The 16,814-nt window shown below is 41.3% G+C and overlaps 1 protein-coding gene across 1 annotated transcript in view; it reads left to right on the plus strand.

Annotated features, from left to right (window-relative positions):
* Positions 1 to 16,689, plus strand: part of LOC145723621 (IQ domain-containing protein H-like) — a 28,263-nt gene extending 11,574 nt beyond the window's left edge. The window contains exons 4-5 of the mRNA XM_081831875.1: positions 472 to 589; positions 16,552 to 16,689. Coding sequence (XP_081688001.1) covers positions 472 to 589; positions 16,552 to 16,689 — 256 coding nt within the window. The remainder of the gene's footprint in view (positions 1 to 471; positions 590 to 16,551) is intronic.
* Positions 16,690 to 16,814: the final 125 nt, after the last annotated feature.

Genomic DNA, 16,814 nt, shown 5'->3' on the forward strand with positions numbered 1-16,814 from the left:
CGCCTGGGTGGCTCAGTTGGTTAAGCGACTGCCTTCGGCTCAGGTCATGATCCTGGAGTCCCGGGATCGAGTCCCGCATCGGGCTCCCTGCTCGGCAGGGAGCCTGCTTCTCCCTCTGACCCTCCCCCCTCTCATGTGCTCTCTGTCTCTCTCATTCTCTCTGTCTCAGATAAATAAATAAAATCTTTAAAAAAAAAAATTACAATCTGTGAGGGGCGCCTGGGTGGCTCAGTTGGTTAAGCGACTGCCTTCGGCTCAGGTCATGATCCTGGAGTCCCGGGATCGAGTCCCATGTCGGGCTCCCCGCTCAGCGGGGAGCCTGCTTCTCCCTCTGACCCTATCCCCTCTCATGCTCTCTCTCTCTGTCTCATTCTCTCTCTCAAATAAATACATAAAATCTTTAAAAAAAAAAATTACAATCTGTGAAGATAAATTCAATTTTAAATTTTTTCTTTCTTTTTTTAAACTTAGGTTGCTTCCAGCTGTGATTGATCAGAAATCATTTATTTTCCCTCTAGAATCTGAGGGTAGACTTTGGCAAACCCAAAGACAGCACGGTACATTTCCACATGCCTGTCCGAGACTAAAGGTAGGAATAGAGACATCCATAAAAACAGAAAGGGGATGAGTGGTTGGGGAGGCTGGGCGGAGGGGAGACTGGGGAGGGACCTCTGATGCTTATCAGGTGTCTTTTCGGGATGGTGAAATGTTCTGGAATTCGATAATGGCAATGCTTGCACAATTCTGTGGCTCTCCTGAATACCTTTGAACTGTACACTTTAAAAGGGTAAATTTAAGGGATATGAATTATGTCTCAATAAAGCTGTTAGAAAAAAAACCTTTTTTAGAGTAAAGGCAGGAAATTTACTTTGTGTTCTAAATGAGGGAACATGCCACTCTTGTTTCAGATTATGTTCATGGCACGGTCGGTTTCTACCACACAAGAGCTTTCTTCAGAAAGCAAAATATACCAAACCACAGTGCGTTCACGTTTTTAAATTAGCAATAATCACACCTCAGATAAACCAGTGACTGCAATGCTTCCACATGCACAGCTAGAATTTTTGAACAGAGCCCTCCAAGGAAAGTTTCCAGGTGGCAAGGGCTAGAGCTCAAGAGGTTACTGATTTCGCCTGCTGGGTGCTCTTGGCAATCGGATTCCTGTTCCCGATTCCCCAAAAGTGGGAGCAGCTCACCTCCCATCAGGGCTTGAGGAGCGCTAACTTGATTCACCTTCAGAACGATCCTAGAGTGACGTGCTCTTGTTGTCTTCATTTCACTGAGGAAGAAGCCAAGATTCAGAAATGTTAAAGAAATTGCCCAAGAGGACACAGCTAGTAAGTGTCAGAGGCAGGATTATGTACCCAGAAATACAGGGATAACCACTGAGGTGGCCCTTTTTAGATAATAGCTTTGTTGAGGTATAATTAATATACCATAAAATTCACCCTTTTTAAGTGGACATTCAGTGGCTTTTTGTATATTCACTGATTTATGCAGCCGTCACACTGTACCCTCATTAATGGGTAACGGTGCCACCCGTATTTTTCCTCCATCACACTTGACAAAATCTGTAACTAGATTTTTTTAAATGTCTGTTTTCCCAGTAGAATATAAATTGAATGAGGGCAGGAGCCATGTCAGTCTGTTCACTGCTGTATATTCCCAGGGGACTCTCGATAAATGTTTGTTGAATGAAGATACGAGACCACAGGGCCCACCCCCACGTCCAGTCAGTCCTGGCTCCACGACCTTCCCCAAGCAGCCCGCTCCTACTTCTACACTGTCCGTCCTACACGGAGTCTGTCCGGCCACATCTGTGGAGTATTTACTATGTGCCAAAAGCACTGTCAGAGGCACATGGGGACGAATGACGCCAGGTCCCCATTCTCAGAGCTCACGTTCTCTTACACCGTGAGAAAGGGAGCTTAAATGTCTCCCCACCCTTCCTATTAAGTCTCTGCATCCGTGAAATTTTTTTTCCTCCAGAATCTCAGGAGGGTCACTGCTGGTCCACAAGTAGAAGGTTAGAGCTCTCTGGTTTGTGGGGACAAGGAAACAAAATATCTGAAATTAGGACTATTTAGAATGTGTAGCTGCTATTATTATTTCAGAAAAAAATAAAACTATGGCCCAGAAATTTATCTTCCCGAAAGAGTTTTGTATCCTGGCAAACAATCACAACGATAAGAAATCTTATGTGCTGAATACAACCCCAGAATTCTTTTAAATACTCTGAGCATGGGTGAGCTCCATTTAAAAGGGGCACAGACTGTTTCCTACCCTGGCTTTCCCTCAGGGCCTAGATCCCTATCGTTGTTTTATTTCTAATATCAGTGACATCTGCTTAAAAATGCATAACCGCGGACACACACGATAGCCCTGATTTTGCGCTGTAAACTCACTGACAGACAGTGCTGTTCTGGCAGCTGTTCCTGCAAGCCTGCTCCACCAACTTCAGAGCTTGTATTATGAAGTCGCAGTGACATCCAACTGGGATATCACCACCTTTAATTGCCCACTGCCAACCTGTTCAGCTAGGTAAACCCCAGTCGCTTCTTGCAGCTCTCTTTCTCCAAAGTAGATAACTATTTTTGGAATTCCATTTCACACCAAAAACTTACATGACAAACCATTAGGAATTGCTCAATTGTAATTAAAAGTCATAATTAAGAATTCTTTGGGGGCACCTGGGTGGCTCTGTTGTTGGGCGTCTGCCTTCGGCTCAGGTCATGGTCCCGGGGTCCTGGGATCGAGCCCCGCGTCGGGCTCCCTGCTCGGCGGGAAGCCTGCTTCTCCCTCTGCCACTCCCCCTGCTTGTGTTCCCTCTCTCGCTGTGTCTCTCTCTGTCAAATAAATAAAATCTTTTTTTAAAAAAAAAAAAAGAATTCTTTGGACAGCTACATGCACACAAATGAAACTGGACCATTTTCTCACACCATACACAAAAATAAACTCAAAATGGATTAGTGGCCTAAATGTGAGACCTGAAACCATATAACTCCTAGAAGAAACCAGGCAGTAATCTCTTTGACATTGGCCTTAGCAACATTTTCCTAGATATGTCTCCTCAGGCAAGGGAAACAGAAGCAAAAATAAGCTATTTGGATTACACCAGAATAAAAAGCTTTTGCACAGCCAAAGAAACCATCAACAAAACACCAAGGCAACCTACTGAATGGGAAAAGATATTTACAAATGGTAAGGGGTTATTTAAGTATTTATTTATACATTTATTTATACATTATACTAATAATTATACTTATTAGTATTAAGTATTTAATTATACAATTAAACACTAAAAAAATGGGCATTCCATAAAAACATTAAAAAATGGGCAGAGCGCCTGATTAGACATTTTACCAAAGAAGACATACAGATGACCAACAGACACACACAAAAATGATCAACATCACTCATCATTAGGGAAATGCAAATCAAAACCACAATATCACCTCGCATCTATCAGAATGGCTAGAATCACAAAGAGAAGAAACAACAAGTGTTGGCGAGGATGTGGAAAAAAGAGAGGCCTCACGTAATGTTTTGTGAGAATGTAAATTGGTACAACCACTGCGGAAAGCTGTATGGAGGTTCCTCAAAAAATTAAAAATAGAAATACCATATGATCTAGTAATTCCACTATTGGGTATTTACCTAAAGAAAATGACAACACTCATTCAAAAAGATACATGCATCCCTATGTTTATTGCAGCATTATTTACAATAGCCAAGATATGGAAGCAGCCCCAGTGTCCATCGATGAATGGATAAAGAATGGATACACACACACACACACACACAGTGGAATATTACTCATCCCTAAACAAGAATGAGATCTTGCCATTTATGACAGCATGGATGGGCCTCGAGGGTGTTACACCAAGTGAAATAAGTCAGAGAAAGGCAGATATTATATGATTTCATTTACATGTAGAATCTAAAAAACCAAACAACTGAAGAAATACCAGACTGTGGTTGCCACAGGGGAGGTGGATGGGGGATGGGTGAAATAGAGGAGACTAAGTGATATAAACTTGCAGTTATAAAAAGTAAGTAAGTCCGGCTGCCTGGGTTTGTTAAGCATTTGCATTTAGCTCAGGTCATGGGATTGAGACCTGCATTGGGCTCCCTGCTCAGCAGTGAGTCTGCTTGTCCATTTCCCTCCCTGCTCGTGCTTTCTCTCTCTCGTTCTCAAATAAATAAATATTTTTTTAAAAAGTTGGTAAGTCACAGAGATGAAAAGTACAGCGTAGGGAATATAGTCAGTAATACTGTAAAAAAAATTATTTTCTTTTACATTTGAAAAAGCCGTATTGTGATGACTGTTCTTCACAGTGTATACATTTGTTCTACCTCAGCACCAGCTCAATCCCTCTTTGGGGCTCCTTGGACTATAGGCACACCTGTACTCATAACAGATAAGGAAAGGATTTGAAATAAAAACAACAAAGGAGGAAGTAGGGGGAAGAAGAGAAGGAGAAAAAGTTTATAGGTTTATAGGGCAAGAGAGTATTTGATTTTCTTGTTGTATCTGGTAAGCCAATTCCTACACTGTTTAGACCAAAGGACCTACTTACAAACGTGATACAGTTGGTATGTTTGTGGAGCAGGGAGGATAAACCCAACCCATTGCTTGAGAACTATTCCCTATACTAATTCCATAAAATGGATTCCTTAGCAGTCAAACATAAAAAAAATACTGTGATCTAATACAACGTGGCAACGTGCAAATCTGTGTCTAAGATGGGAAGGCTCCGATTTTGTGAATTTGGATCAAATTCAGAAAATGATTTTCAAACTTGGATCAAAATGAAAGTTTTGAGGACTTCGGACATTATGAAGAATAATATGGTGAGAGATGAAAGCAGGAAAAAGAGCAAGTAAGGGTTGCTTCCCAGACTGTTGCTGTGAGTCCTGCCTCACGTAGTGGTGGGTGGCCCATGCGGTGGTAGTTAGCCTGCCACAGAGCAGAGCAGGCAGAAGAGAGCGCCTCCGTGAGCCGACCCCGCCGTGAGCTCTGTCTTCTCCCAAGAGCAGTGGGTTAAAAAAATACCGCTCCTTCTCCATGGCTTTTTATTGAAGTGTTTTAAAATACAGACCTAATGACATCTCACCTCTCAATGCTTTAACATGCATCTTTTAAAATGAGCATATTCCAATGTGCCCATAATAACATTATCACACCAAAAAAAGGAACAATAACTTGTGAATATAATAAATACTCAGGTCATACTCAAATTTCCCCAATTGATCCTCAGATGGCTTTTACGAATCCTTTATCCAAACCTGAATCTGCTAAGATCTATTCATTGCATTTGATTATTTTTTCTTAAAGCTCTAATAATCCAAAGCAGAGAGACTCTGTTCATTTCATTGCTGTCATTGGTGCCCAGCCCAAAGTAGGCTCTCAAGAGAGGACAACATCATGGTTAGAAGTATGGGTTCACATCCTGGCCCCACCACGTCCTACCTGTTCCTTAACCTCTCTGTCTGTGCCTCAGTTCCTCGTCTGGGCATAAGGATAGTCCCTACCTCATAGAGCTGCTGTAAGGATAAATGAGTTAACAGATGTAAATGTTTATAACAGTGCCCCATATGTGGGTGTTATGCAAGTGTTCATTCTTACTATTTGCTGATGAATACTTGGCAGCCTTAATTATGTACCAAATATGTGACAGACACTTTAGGCATCAGCCAAGCCTCTCTGGTCTCATGGAGTTTACATTCTAGTTGGGGTCGGGCATTCCTTAGGAAAAGAAAAATGATTTGCAAAGTAAATACATATGTAATATGTTAGTTGGTGAGAGAAACCTGGGGAAGGAACATAGGAGTGTTTGATGGTCTCCCTTGTAAGGTGACACTTGAGCAGAAATCTGATGGACGTGACGAAATGTCTGGCTATTTGGAGGGGAAGAGCATTCCAGACAGAGGAAACAGAACACGTAAAGACCCTGTACTGGAATACAAATGATGTGGAAATGTTGGGGTTTGGAGCAAACGGTCAAGAGAGAATTCTCAAGATGTCTTTGGTGCAAAATGGTGATATCATTAAAGCAAAGGGACAGCACCAATGGGCAGAAAGAGCTGCACTGGGATTGTGAGGGGTGGCCCATTATATATTTTCAAGTTGGGAGGGAGTTAGGGATAGCGTAAGTCTTTAAGGAATTTTGGAAGCAAGGTTTCCAGGACCTTGAGGAGCTAGTTGTTGTTAGGAAAAGGTCATTTATTACTGTCTAGTAAATCTTTAGTCATGAGACCTTCAGATGTGTATCAGTAGGTCATATGCTTGGACGATGATTACTGACATATATCTTGGGGGGGTGGTAGAGAAAAAGGAAGTTTCCAAAGGAATTTTTATATGTTAAAGCAGACTTATAGGATCCTGGAGGTTGGGATGTTAAGTTAGGATTGCCTTTTGCCCTTAGCAAAGTATCAACATGGAAGCAGCTGAGTTCCTAGAGGAAGGTCACTCTGCCTGTCTCAAGTCAATGGGCTGTAGGCAGTAAGGAAATTTAGTTGTTTCTTGTGCCTTTGTTTCCCACATCATAAAGAGCAAAGAAGCTGGAGGGGAATATGCAGGGGGAGGGAAGTAGGAAATGTGGGAGGGGGCGAGATGTGGTGGACCATTGTGAGGACTTCGGATACCTCTCTCAGTGAGACGGGAAGCCACTAGGGTCTTTTCCTGCTATGAGGTAGAAGGGGAAGGGCAGCAGCGGGGGGACCATTTAGGAGCCTGTGTGGGCCATGATGATGAAATCCTAGCTCATCCTCATAACATTTGGGGGAAAGGAATTAATCATCCCTGTTTCACAGATAAGGAAATGGAAGGTGGGAGATGATTCTAATTTAAAGCAAAGTGACGGCAGAACTGGCATTCAAACGCAGGTGTATTTGACCTCAAAGTTCTGGCCTTTCCTCACCATTGTTAAAAAATACAAAAACTTGAGCTCCTTTCCTGTGTTTACTACAGGGAAATTTACAACCAAAAAAAAAAAAAAAAAAAGCAGGATAGACTCCTGATTTGGTTCACAAATGGCCCTAACTATCCCCAGAATTATCCTCAGGTATGTCCCTCCAAACTTTCCCAGAGAAACTTCTCAATCAACGCACCTGATTAAGGTGACCTTTTTCACTTTCTGATTTGTTACAGTGTTAATGTAGCAATTATGAAGCCACATTAGAATTATTTATAATACATTAGGATACTTGAACATATGCAATACTGTTTTACTGTAACCGGTTACTATTCAATTGGCTTACACATACATTTTAAAGAGGTTTATACTTTACAATGTACAAAAGCTATAGCTAATGGGACAGATGATTAAGTGTGGTATTTGGGGCTATTTCTATCAAAAGTAGGCATCAAAAATAGGCCCTTAGGACTATATCTTTTTTTTTTTTAAGATTTTATTTATTTATTTGACAGAGAGAGACACCAGCGAGAGAGGGAACACAAGCAGGGGGAGTGGGAGAGGGAGAAGCAGGCTTCCCGCAGAGCAGGGAGCCCGATGTGGGGCTGGATCCCAGGACCCTGGGATCATGACCTGAGGCAGATGCTTAATGACTGAGCCACCCAGGCGCCCCAGGACTATATCTTCTGAGAATATTGTTTCTATGGGAAGAATCGATTAGCTACATATTTATAACTCATGGCACCTTCTCCAGAAACTTAAGTTACTTATTACAAGTGCAAAGACTGCCCAAATTTTATTATATGGTATTCCATGCCTCAGTAACATTTCAAAGGTGGCATTCCAAATTTCTCATGCCTTGCTCCATGTCTTACCAGGAAATACTAACTTCTGGGCACACAGGAGAGCCATCATTCCCAACTCATCAGGGTAGTTCATAGCAAAGGGAGGGAGGCCAGAGAATTAGCAATTGGCCCATGTGCCATAAAAATTGGACAGAACGTCACCTTTGGCACACATTACTGCTGTCTTCTGATGACTCTGTCACTGAGGCATGCAGTAATAACACAAACATAGTAAAACTAAAAAAAAAAAATGCCTTTCATCACTGGTAAGCTATTTCCTCAAATATTTTAATTTTAATGTTCTATGTGTGAGGTGGTAGACATACGTATCTCTGTGCTGTAGGAAGCTCAGAGTCTGTAGACAGGCATTCTGCAGGATGAAGAGTGCTTTCATAGAGGTTTAGAAAACATGCTCTGGTAGGGTTGGGGGGGGTATGCCAAATGCCTGGGCTTTGTTATAACCCATAAGTACATCATCTCTCAAATCTGTTTCAAGTACAGTTGTCTCTGACCTCTGTGTCCTAGTCTGCCCGCTCACATAGCATGTTCTTGTAAGAATTCTTCAACACTCTAAGGACCTTCAGTGACCTCTCATTATTTCACTATTTATCACTTTTGCCTTATTGTCCTTTTCCTCGTTAGCTAGGTTAGGTTGTGTGCTTATGGCAGAAATTGTTGTTGCTTCCCTGCCTGATACCCATCCTCCCTTCTGCATTACTAACAACTGTGATTTTGTTCAGGATGGCATCACGCCATGAGGACGATCCCTCATTTCTGAGCCTTCCTTGCAGCTAAGTATGACCACGTGTCCCAGTTCTGTCCGGGACTTACTGGAGCGGCAGTCTACTGGGGATTGGTTCTAGGGAAGGTTTCGCTTTCCTGATGAAAGGGTAGAGTCACAACTAGCATGTCCCTTCTCCTCTTTCCCCTTTCCTTCTGTCTTGAACACAGACATGACATCTGGAGTTGTAGCAATTGTCTTGCAACCATGAGGTGACAAGCATAAAGACAAAAGGCAACAGTTTGAGAAAGGCAGAAAAGAAAGGGGAAAAGGACTGGACCCCACTAGCTTTTCTGAGTAGCTGAGTTTTAGCCAGATATAAGCTTCTCAATAAAGACTACATTTCCCAGACTCCCTTGCAGTTGGACATAGGACCAAGTACCGGCCAATGAAATGTAAGGGGAGGTATTGTGGGCAGTTTTCTGGAAACTTCCTTAAAAGATACCTGGCTTGCACTCTTTGACCCTTTTCTTCCCCTTCATTTATCCTGCTGCCTGGAATGAAGCTGGGATGGTTGAGACTCTATTAGCAAACATAGACCCAGAGGAGAAGGCCCATATATCAGAGATAGCAGGAATACTGAGCTAGAAGGAGCCTGATCCCTAGCAAGTTCATGGATTTCCAGACCAACCCTGAACAGCCTGTCTCTGGACTTCATATACATGAGAAGAATAAACTGTCTTGTTGAAGTAATATTCTTCCAGTTTTCAGTCACAGACAAACTTAGTCCTAACCTTCCCATTACCAAGTTCATTAATTTTTCTATGCCTGGATTTATATTTTAGGTCTTCTCCTTTTTCATAGTGGAAGAAGTGTCCCTCCTCCTGTCAAGCTCAGTCTCTTATCAAGGCTTTGGCTTTTGCAGTTATCCCTTTTCATTAACCATCAATTTCTCATTCTTCAACCATCCCCAGATCTTTGCATGACTAGCATAGTTTTTTCACTCAGGTCACAATTTAACTGTCATCTCCTCAGAGAGGCTGTCCTTGACCACCATATCCAAGGAAGCCTCCCATTATTCTCTATCCCACTTATGGCAATCTGAAATTAGATTATACATGTGCTCACATGGTTATTATCTGATTCTTCACATTCCTTCAAGAATGTAAGATCCATGTGGACAGCGACTGTTTCTTGTTCACCAACACCTAGCAGGCTCTTAATAAATGTTGGAATGAATGAATGAATGAATGGCTTTTGTTGGGAGTAGAGAAAGAGATGGATGTTAGGGGAGGTCTCCCAGAGGAACTTGAGCCTGATCTGAGCTCAAGTTTGAGAGTAAAAGTGTGCCCAGAAGACACTGAAGAGGGGAGAAGATGACATTCCCACAGAGGAAACAGCATGCTCACTTGCAGGGGTGGAGAGAACATGTATGTGAAGACAGGCTGGCTGGGCACGGAGCAGTCACGAGGGAATGGAGAAGAGAGGGCCAGATCATGCCACCCTAAGGGAAACTCGGGGGATTTTAAAGAGGTAAGAGGCATATCTTAATTAGTGATCAGAGATTCAGTCTTTCTAGAGGTTATGCAAAAGATGGATTGGCAGGAAGGAGACCACATAATGGCCATTACAGAGGTCTACATAATAATCAAGGAGGGCCTGGACCAAAGCAGTGCCTGTGAGGATTAGAGCGAGAGTAATGGATCTGAGAGACAGGAAGGAAGTTGCATCAAGAGAGTATCAACTAACATTTCTTTATAATGTGGCAGCATGCTATGATGGAAAGAGGTTTTGAAGTCAGAGACAAATCAAATCCTGTCTCCTCGCTTGGGTTTGTAGGACTTTGAGAAGTCCCTCAACCAATTATTCTCATTGGTAAAGTAGTAGTAATATCACGTACTCCCTCTTGTCCTTTTCTTAAGATTTTGTTTATTTGAGAAAGAGAGGGAGCAGGAGGAGGAGCAGAGGGAGAGGGACAAGCAGACTCCACACTGAGCACAGAGGCCAACGTGGGGCTCGATCCCACGACCCCAAGATCAGGACTTGAACTGAAATCAAGAGTCAGATGCTCAACTGACTGAGTGACCCAGGCGCCTCCCTCTCTTGGCCTTTTAAAGACTAAAGCAGTTGCATCGGGATAGTACCCACCTATTATGGTGCCTGACACAAAATGGAAGCTGAAGAAATGCTAGCTCTCTCCCCCAACGTTTCTCATAGTCTACAGTTCAGCTCCTACAGGAATCAGAAAACAGGAGGGGCACATCTGACCAGAAGTAGTTAAATCTTAAGGTTTTGTGAGCCTGAGGCAGTTAGGCAGCAGCTGGGCAATCTCGAAGCAGCTTGGAGTTTAAGTGGCGCTATGATTGTCAGTCCCTCCAGCCTTCGCAGGGAGGTAAGAGGGGCTGCCATAGAGCATAGAGTGCTCGAGTTGAAACTATAACAAAACAGTAAATAGTTAGCTAATAATCACCCTTTAATTTAATTTTATTTTAAAGATTTTATTCATTTGACAGAGAAAGAGAGACAGCGAGAGAGGGAACACAAGCAGGGGGAGTGAGAGAGGGAGAAGCAGGCTTCCCATTGAGCAGGGAGCCCGATGTGGGACTCGATCCCAGGACCCTGGGATCATGACCTGAGGCAGATGCTTAATGACTGAGCCACACAGGCACCCCATCACCCTTTAATTTTAAATAGGACTTTTTACTAAAAAAGTTGTTTTTTGAATGGACACCAAAATATAGACCGAAATCCATGTAACCAACATCCATAGTTACCATAATTTTATAATTCTTATTTCGTCTCTTCCCTCCCCTTTTTTGGTGAAATCTTTTAAAGCAAATCCCAGACATTGTATCATTTCACCCATAAGCACTTCAGATAAGGACTTAAGAAAAACGTAACTATTATCACATCTAACACATTTAACAATGCATTAATACTATAGAATTCCCAGGCACTGTTCCGTTTCCCCCAATTGTCTTAAAGTTGTTGTTCTAATGTTTGAATTAGGATGTAAACAAGGTCCACACAGTGCATTTGCATCTCATTTTATCTACGACATTTCCCCCTCATTTAAAAAAAATGTCACTTATTGGCTGGAGAACCCAGGTCATTGGTCAGATAGGCTTTTCTTCACTGTTTGAATTTGGCTGATTGCAATCTCATGGTGTCATTTTATGTTTTCCTCTGTCCCTAGTATTTCTTGTAAACTGGTGGTTTTATCTAGAAGCTTGACCAGATTCAGGTAACATCTTTTGGGCAGAAATAGGTCATAGGTGGTGCTGTGTACTCCCCCTTAGAGGATATCGGGAGGCAATTTCTTTTTCTCCTCTAAAGATGTTAAGATTGATCAGTGGGTCTGAGTATTACTGGCTCCATCTACCGCCCCCCCTTTTTTAAAGATTTATTTATTTGACAGAGAGAGAAGAGAGACAGTGAGAGAGGGAACACAAGCAGGGGGGAGTAGGAGAGGGAGAAGCAGGCTTCCCGCAGAGCAGGGAGCCCGATGCGGGGCTCGATCCCAGGACCCCGGGATCATGACCTGAGCCGAAGGCAGACACTTACCAACTGAGCCACCCAGGCGCCCCTCGATCTACCCTTTATAAAATTCCCTGAATGGTATTAGTGACCATTGATGTTTGCCTAAATACATTATTTCATTAGGGAGTGCAAAGCAGCGATTTTTATAATTCCACCCTTCCTTCTGCATTTATTGGCTTCTATGAAGAACTGTCCCTTACTGACTCTTTGGTGCATCTGAAAAATAGATTTTTCAGGAAAAGCAGGATAAATGCTTGATTCTTTTCCTTTATTTACTTTCAAATTAACGTACCAATTTTATCAAGTAGGTTTTTTCGAAAGAGGGGAAAATATTAAGAACTCGGGGTTTTTATATATTTGTATTGTTTCCATCCATTACAGTCATTGTGTTTTAGCCAGTAGGCTCCTGAGTAGTTCTTTATTATTGCAAAATACTTACCGTACTTTAGTAATTTCCCTCACAAACAACCCTGTGAAGGTAGGTATTATTACCTAGCTTTACAAATGAGAAATCTACATCACATGGCTTGAACCACGATTCAAGGTCTATTGTTCTTTCCATTAAATATAATAATGGTTGAAAGAATCAGAGTGTTAAAGGTGACTGGATTCTTTTTTTTTTTCTTCTGGTTTTAAGATTAAACAGTAGAGGTCTTTAACCAGTGGGAATATGATATTAAGCAATATACACTTTAGAAGGCATTACTTGGGGCAAACACTGTTGAGAATAATGTTATGCTGATGAATACTGTAACTTAGTAAATAGCCCGTCTCAACTTTGTTTGTGAAGCATTTCAATTTTGATTACTCTGTGTGGGATCTACTGCTCAGATGTAGGTCATTTTATGGCCTGCCCATGTCTGGGGAGCTGGTATTACACGCTGCCTAGTGTTTTTAATTCAGAACTTCTTCGAAAAGAAACCTTAGCCTCTTATGTTTAAACCCTTGTTTTAATAGCATAAGCTATTTCCTTCTTAGATAGCTTTGTGGGCATAGTAATAAAATAAATACCACAAAATCACTGATGAGATGAAAATTGAGCTCCCTGCTTCTGTGCGGCCATGTAGGTAAAACAGTAATTGGCTCTGATAATAACTTTTGTTCTTACAAAACCAAAGTCTAAATGAGAGTCACATTTGATATATCTGCTTGTAATTACTATCAGAAGGAGAGAATTCCAAATTTGAATTGTTTAGTGACTCAAGATAGATTAAATAGATGGCTGCCTTTTCTTGATCAATTTGAGAAAAATTTCTGAAATTATTTTTTATATTTATCTTGCTGTTGGTGAAAATTATCTTCCAGGGCTTGCTCTTCTGCTTAATGGAATAACGAATTTTGTTTTTCTTTTTTAAATTGACAACTGTTTTTCTTGAAAAGATCTTATTACTGGGTCTGATAATGCAGCTTATGCTTTTAAGTGTTTTCCTATATAGTTCAATAGGTGGTTTGTGAAACAAGTTTAGGTTATGAATGTGTTTGGTAGTGATTTATAGCAAAACCATTTGATACGTTATTATTTAAATGTACGCCCTTTTAGGTTTTTTAAAAGGGAAATTTAGTGTGTTATTATTATTTTGGTATACACATGTGTCAGTGCCAAAATAGTAAATATTAGAATATTAATCATTTTAAAGGACCTCTCCCATTGCTTTTAGAAGCTAATACATAACTGATATTACAACGGTCATTTCCTTGGGATTTCTATTTACATTTGGATTCCTGTACATGAAGATCTATGTCCAGTGCCCCAGAAATGTAACAATGAGCAGAGAACTGGATTTTGATGCCACTTTTTTTTTTTTTTAAGATTTTATTTATTTGACACAGAGAGACACAGCGAGAAAGGAACACAAGCAGGAGGAGTGGGAGAGGGAGAAGCAGGCTTCCCAAGGAGCAGGGAGCCTGATGCGGGACTCGATCCTGGGACTCCAGGATCATGACCTGAGCCGAAGGCAGTCGCTCAACCGACTGAGCCACCCAGGCGCCCTTGATGCCACTTTTAACAATGATTCTGTGCTTGATGATTTCCTCCCTACAGCTGTACCGTAGCCCACACGAAGTTGATGGAGAATAAAACTAAGAAAACTGCTATGGTCCACCGAGCCAATGAATTAAAAAGTTCTAACAAAGCTTAGACATGCTAGATGAAGCTTTTACCATCAGCTGTATCCAGGGTTCACATTCAAAAAAACACTCTAATTACAGAAACCACATCCAGTCAATAGAATACATATTAGCAATTTCCTAATCCTTGGTAGGATGGAAATTATTCTGAAAGTTTAATTCAGAAGGAAAAAATTAGGGGCACCTGGGTGGTTCAGTTGGTTAAGCGACTGCCTTCGGCTCAGGTCGTGATCCTGGAGTCCCTGGATCGGGTCCTGCAACGGGCTCCCTGCTCGGCAGGGGGTCTGCTTCTCCCTCTGATCCCCTTCCCTCTCGTGCTGTCTGTCTCTCATTCTCTCTCTCTCAAATAAATAAATAAAATCTTTAAAAAAAAAAAAAGGAAAAAATTATGTTCAGGTATTAATTTCAATAAAAGTGGCACTCGGCTTCCACGCAAAAGCCCCGGAGTGTTGCTGTGAGTGTGGGTTCCTCACAGAAGGAAAGCCATTTATAATTAACACAACGTTGCTTTTGCAACCCCACATACTTCTGGGAGAAGGAAATAAATAGGCTTTCTTGGCAACCTGTATCCCTGCATGGGTTAAATAAAGTGGACAGCTGAGTGCCATTATTTAGAGATTTGGCTTAAAAACTGCTATTTAAAAAAACACAGAAGAGAGGTTTGGAGGCTGTGTTAAGAAATAACTTATCTGGACAGTATACATACCATAGGTGGTATTGTAGGCTTCCCCTTCACTCTGACCTTAGGCACAGCCCCATTTATGAATGCTTATGATCAAAGAAATAGCTGGATCATGAATGAATCTTCCCAGTGTCTAGGACCATTTTAACAATTGCACCGGATCACTCCCAGAACTAAGACACTCAATTGAAAGGAAAAATATTTTTTAAATTGCTCACAACACCTCCTTTCTAAAAAGTCACAAGGATGGGCGCCTGGGTGGCTCAGATGGTTAAGCATCTGCCTTCAGCTGAGGTCATGATCCCAGGGTCCTGGGATCGAGTCCCACATCGGGCTCCCGGCTCAGTGGGGAGCCTGTTTCTCCCTCTGACCCTCTCCCCTCTCATGCTGTTTCCCTCTCGCTCACTCTCTAAAAAATAAATAAAATCTTTAAAAATAAAATAAAATAAAAAAATAAAAAGTCACAAGGACCATGTATTTTAGGAATCCATTTATATGAAATGCCCAGAATGGGCACATCTAAGAGGCAGAAAGTAGACCAGTAGTTGCCAGGGGCTGGAAGGAAGAGCAAATGGGGAGTGATTGTTAATGGGTGTGAGGTTTCTTTTTGGGGTGATGAAAATGTTCTGAAATCTGGGGTGATGGTTGCACAACTTTGTGAATATGCGAAAAACCACTGACTCGCGTACTTTTAAAGGTGTGAATTTTATAGTATGTGAATTATATCACAGTAAAAAGTCACAAGACCTCAGAAAAGGTTGTGATGTCATATTCCTTAAGTGTCACCTTACCTTTTAGCATCACGTCACAGAATGCCAAAGCAGGGGAGGGTGTGGAGGGGAGGGGTGTTGGGGGTGGGTAGGGTGGCATTTGGAGGGTAGGGGTGAGGTGAATAGTTCTTCAAGAGACCCTCAAGTCTAATTGCTGCATTGTGCAAGTAAAGAAACTGACTTTCAAAGAAGGAGAGTGACTTACCCAAGGTAACATGCCGGCAGTCCAGAGGAGGGCAAAATGGGAACCTAGCTAGGTCTCTCCCCTCTTCCACCATCACCGTGCTGTCTTCGCTGGTGGTTTATAGTTCGGCATCTCAGCAGTAACTAATTTGAATTATTTAAAATGAGGAACACGTGGTTCAAACGACATGCTTTTATATTTTTTTCTAATGACAGCACATGTTTTTCCTATAGATAGCAAAAATCTCTGTGAAGGAGTTAATAAATGCATTGTGGTAAATTCACCAAGTCCAAAGTGAGATTTACCTGTAAATGTCCCTTGAGGAAAATGGCCACATTAACAGACCAAGGGAGCCCTCTACCTGTGTGTTTGTAGTATAGATTTCATTGGCAAAATCCTTGACCTGGAAAGTTAAAAATAAATCGAGACCAGGTATTCTGGTCCTTTGTCCACCTTGGTTGGCTTCTGGTATTATTTTGGAGGAAATGAGTGGGATGCAAGGATATATTTGTATGAGCAATAGGATACATGGAGGAAAATCTACAGAAAGTTCCTTTTCTGTGAATAAAAGAGACCAATTAGCAGCCTAAATAAAACCAAATATATATATATACATATATACATACATATATATATAAATTTTTGTCAGAAGAATTATACTAAAATAATGATTTTCAAAGAACTTCACACTCCTTTGAGGATATAAAATGTTAGTAAGCATTTTTGTTCATTCAACATGAAAGTTTCATTGTTTCTTTGTTTCAGCAAAAGATAGGGTTGAACGTAAAAATCATGCAGGATCCTGAAAACATCCACCACAGAGCTGCCGTAAATGCGAACTATGGAATCAGTTTGCCATATATTAATCAGAGAAAAGCCTGTGTAAGTAATGACTTGTTTTAAAGAGCTCTTAATATTTTTTAAGAACCAAAAGTCATATCTTTTATAAGATACAATGTACATTTTAAGTAATGATTCTGATCCTTAGAATTTGGGGGAGATGAAATGGAATGGCTTTCATTCTGTTT

This window comes from Leptonychotes weddellii, chromosome 9 (assembly GCF_054177405.1).
Source record: "Leptonychotes weddellii isolate Sample4059 chromosome 9, ASM5417740v2, whole genome shotgun sequence".
Classification (NCBI taxonomy): Eukaryota; Metazoa; Chordata; class Mammalia; order Carnivora; family Phocidae; genus Leptonychotes; species Leptonychotes weddellii.